The following is a 3,059-nucleotide window of genomic DNA, read 5'->3' as shown; positions in this document are numbered from 1 at the left end:
GCCAAGAAAACTCCGAATCTTAAACACTGTCTTCGAACGCTCCCAATCTATTACAGACTCAATCTTTGACGGATCCACTACAATTCCACCCCCTGACACAACATGTCCAAGGAACTTCACTTCCGAAAGCCAAAATTCGCATTTCTCAAACTTGGCGTATAACCGATTACCCCTAAGGATTTGCAACACTGTCCTCAAATGATACTCATGTTCCTCCACCGAAGCTGAGTATACGAGAATGTCATCGACGAAAACCACAATGAACTGATCAAGATGGTCACTGAATACACGGTTCATCAAGTCCATAAAAGCTGCTGGGGCATTGGTCAAACCAAATGGCATCACCAGAAACTCATAATGGCCATACCGTGTGCGAAAAGCAGTCTTGGATATATCCTCATCCTTAACCCTCAACTGATAGTAACTCGATCTCAAATCAATCTTCGAAAAACAAGTGGCTCCCTTCAATTGATCAAACAAGTCATCAATTTTAGGCAAATGATACCTGTTCTTGATCGTGACATGGTTCAGCTCGCGATAATCGATGCAAAGTCTCAAAGACCCATCCTTCTTCTTCGCAAAAAGAACCGGTGTTCTCTAGGGTGAAGCACTTGGGCGAATAAAGCCCTTAGCTTTTAAGTCATCCAATTGAGCTTTTAGCTCATGCAACTCTATCGGTGCCATACGGTATAGTGCCATAGAGGTCGGCGTAGTACCAGAAACGACGTCAATGGCAAATACAACTTCTTTAAGAAAAGGAAGCTCTGTCAACTCCCTTGGAAAAACATCCAGAAACTCCACAACAACTGCTAGATAAACATAGCCCGAACTGCTATCCTCGTCAGCTAACAGGCTAGCCAAGTAGGACCTATGGCAACTCCAATCACCAACACTGAAAATCATCATTGAGTGGGAATCGCTTCGATCTCCCACGAAGTGAAAATAATCTCCCGTGGGAGTGCAAACAGACACTCGCTCGAGGAAGTAATCGATCGTGGCACGAAAGAAGGTCAACCAATCCATCCCAAGAATGACGTCAAAGCCAGTCATGTAAAAAATGGCGAAATCGAACTCTAAAGTCCGCCCAGCTATCTTGATAGCACAACCTCGACAAACACAATCCAAAAACACTGGACCCCAACTGGTGTGTCAACACAAAGGAAACTATCCCGCTGCGTGACCTCCGGACCCAAAGAATGTGCAAATGAAGCAGATATGAATGAATTCGACGCACCTGTGTCAACAAGAACTCTAACCCAAAAATTGAAAACTAGAAAGATACCTCGAACTGTAGAAGTCCCAGCAGAGGAATCGACCAGTGGCAATGCGTAGACTCTTCCCTGAGCCCTTGACTGCTAAGAACTGCCCTAGTAGCCCAACTGATGTCTGGAAGCAGTAGGCGTAGAACTTCTACCCGGATAAGAACCAACTGACGGTACCACTGGCTGTGGTGCTTGAGGCACCCTAAAGCCCAACTGAACATTTGCAGACTGTGCTAGTGTGGCCTGTGAACCAGTGCCACTCTGTGCTCTATTCTGTAGGCGTAGACATTCCCTCTTGAAATGTTCGGGCTGCTTGCAGTAATGACAAGCTCCTTGGAGCCCCTGCGTCAAAGCTGAAGACTTAGCTGTCTGGGAATGACTGCCCTGAGGCTGCAACTGTGGGCAGTGAGGTTTAATGTGCCCCGGTTACTGACAGTGGTGACAAATCAACTTCCCTAAGGAAACAGGAACTATAGGTGCAGACCGAGCATGCTGTGACTGTCCCTGAGTACATGAACTGTCCCCGGCCTTAGCCTTTTTCCACTGACCCCCAACAGATACTGATGAAGCCTCTTCACGAGACTGCTTATATGAATCCTTGATCCTATGCTGATCTCGTTCCTCTACCTCAACCAACATATTTTTCTGCACTACCTCCCCGTAGGTCCTCAAATCCAACACTGAAATTTGTGGCCTAATATCAAGATGCAACCCATCCTGAAACTTCCTTGCCCTAAGGTCGTAGGTAGCTACCATCTCTAGTGCATAGCGGGAAAGAGAAGTGAAGCATGTCTCATACTCAATGACACTCATCATGCTCTGATAGAGACCTGTGAATTACACTCTCATATCTTGCCTCATAGCCCTCGGAAAAAAGCGGTTGAAGAACAATGTCCTGAACTCCTCCCAAATCATCACCTCCATATTGTGGATATTATTAATAGACCTCCACCAGATATCGGCATCTCCCATGAACATAGAGGCTGTTACGGAGATCCTCAATCGGTCAGTAGGTACTGCCATGCTATTAAGCTTGCATACCATAAGATCAAACCATGCCTCTGAAGCAAGCGGATCCATACTCCCTGCGAACTGGTTGATCTTAACCCACTGTAACTTCATGAAGTAGTCCAATGCCTCATTAGCAACTGGTGTCGGTGCTGGTACCGGTACTGGAATCTGCATCCCTGTAGTATGCTGACAAAACATCTATTGAATGGACTCTGACATCCCCAGAGCCACTCCCTGTGCGATCTGCTCCTCATAAGTCGGTGCTCGTGGCGGATTAGGATCCACGCCATGAGGTTAAGCCCTAGGCCTCCCTAGACCCCGTGCAAGCCCGGTGTCTACAACCTGCTCCTCAATCTGCTCATCCACTCGAACGTGACGAGAAGACTCTCTACGAATCAAAACCATAGTGTTACACACATAAGGGACAAGGTTAACAACAACACAAGTCGTTAAGACCTAATGCAACTCACACCACGAATGCACGGAACAAGTAGCACATAATAGAAGCAAGAAATGTATGCAACATAAAGTCATGCTAAAATACACAAGCATATCCAACACGCCAACGCCAGATAAGCATATACACATGCTAAGGCCTACAAGCATATACAACATGCTAAAATAGTTAAGGCAAATCCCCAAATATACTGCCACATAAGCACATCGACATGTTATAATGCCAAAACAAGTTAATAAATAGCATAAAAACATATCAAAGTAAATCAACAAAAGTATGATATGCACCCAAAACCCGTCGTCCTAAGGTTTTCGAACCTAGGAGCTCTG

At 45.7% G+C, this 3,059-nt stretch overlaps 1 protein-coding gene across 1 annotated transcript; it reads right to left on the bottom strand.

Annotated features, from left to right (window-relative positions):
• Window positions 1-597: 597 nt before the first annotated feature.
• On the bottom strand, window positions 598-2,018 carry LOC132273872 (uncharacterized). Its single transcript, XM_059774970.1, has 4 exons — window positions 1,728-2,018; window positions 1,440-1,658; window positions 1,283-1,386; window positions 598-1,141 (listed from the first exon to the last, which is right to left on the bottom strand). Exons 1-4 carry the CDS (start codon window positions 2,016-2,018, stop codon window positions 598-600), a joined length of 1,158 nt encoding a protein of 385 aa, XP_059630953.1.
• Window positions 2,019-3,059: the final 1,041 nt, after the last annotated feature.

Source organism: Cornus florida, unplaced genomic scaffold, assembly GCF_030987335.1.
Source record: "Cornus florida cultivar Cherokee Brave unplaced genomic scaffold, ASM3098733v1 CherokeeBrave_3.0.0_Hap2_Chr09, whole genome shotgun sequence".
In the NCBI taxonomy this organism is placed as follows: domain Eukaryota; kingdom Viridiplantae; phylum Streptophyta; class Magnoliopsida; order Cornales; family Cornaceae; genus Cornus; species Cornus florida.
The sequence above is the reverse complement of the archived record's forward strand: the minus strand, read 5'-3'. Positions and strand labels throughout refer to the sequence as shown.

Coding starts and splice junctions, on each gene's coding strand:
- LOC132273872 (XM_059774970.1), bottom strand. CDS start 2,018: ATGGTAGCTACCTACGACCTTAGGGCAAGGAAGTTTCAGGATGGGTTG. Junction 1,659..1,727: donor GGTCTGCACCTATAGTTCCT/GTTTCCTTAGGG, acceptor CACTGCCCACAG/TTGCAGCCTCAGGGCAGTCA. Junction 1,387..1,439: donor CTCAAGCACCACAGCCAGTG/GTACCGTCAGTT, acceptor TACTGCTTCCAG/ACATCAGTTGGGCTACTAGG.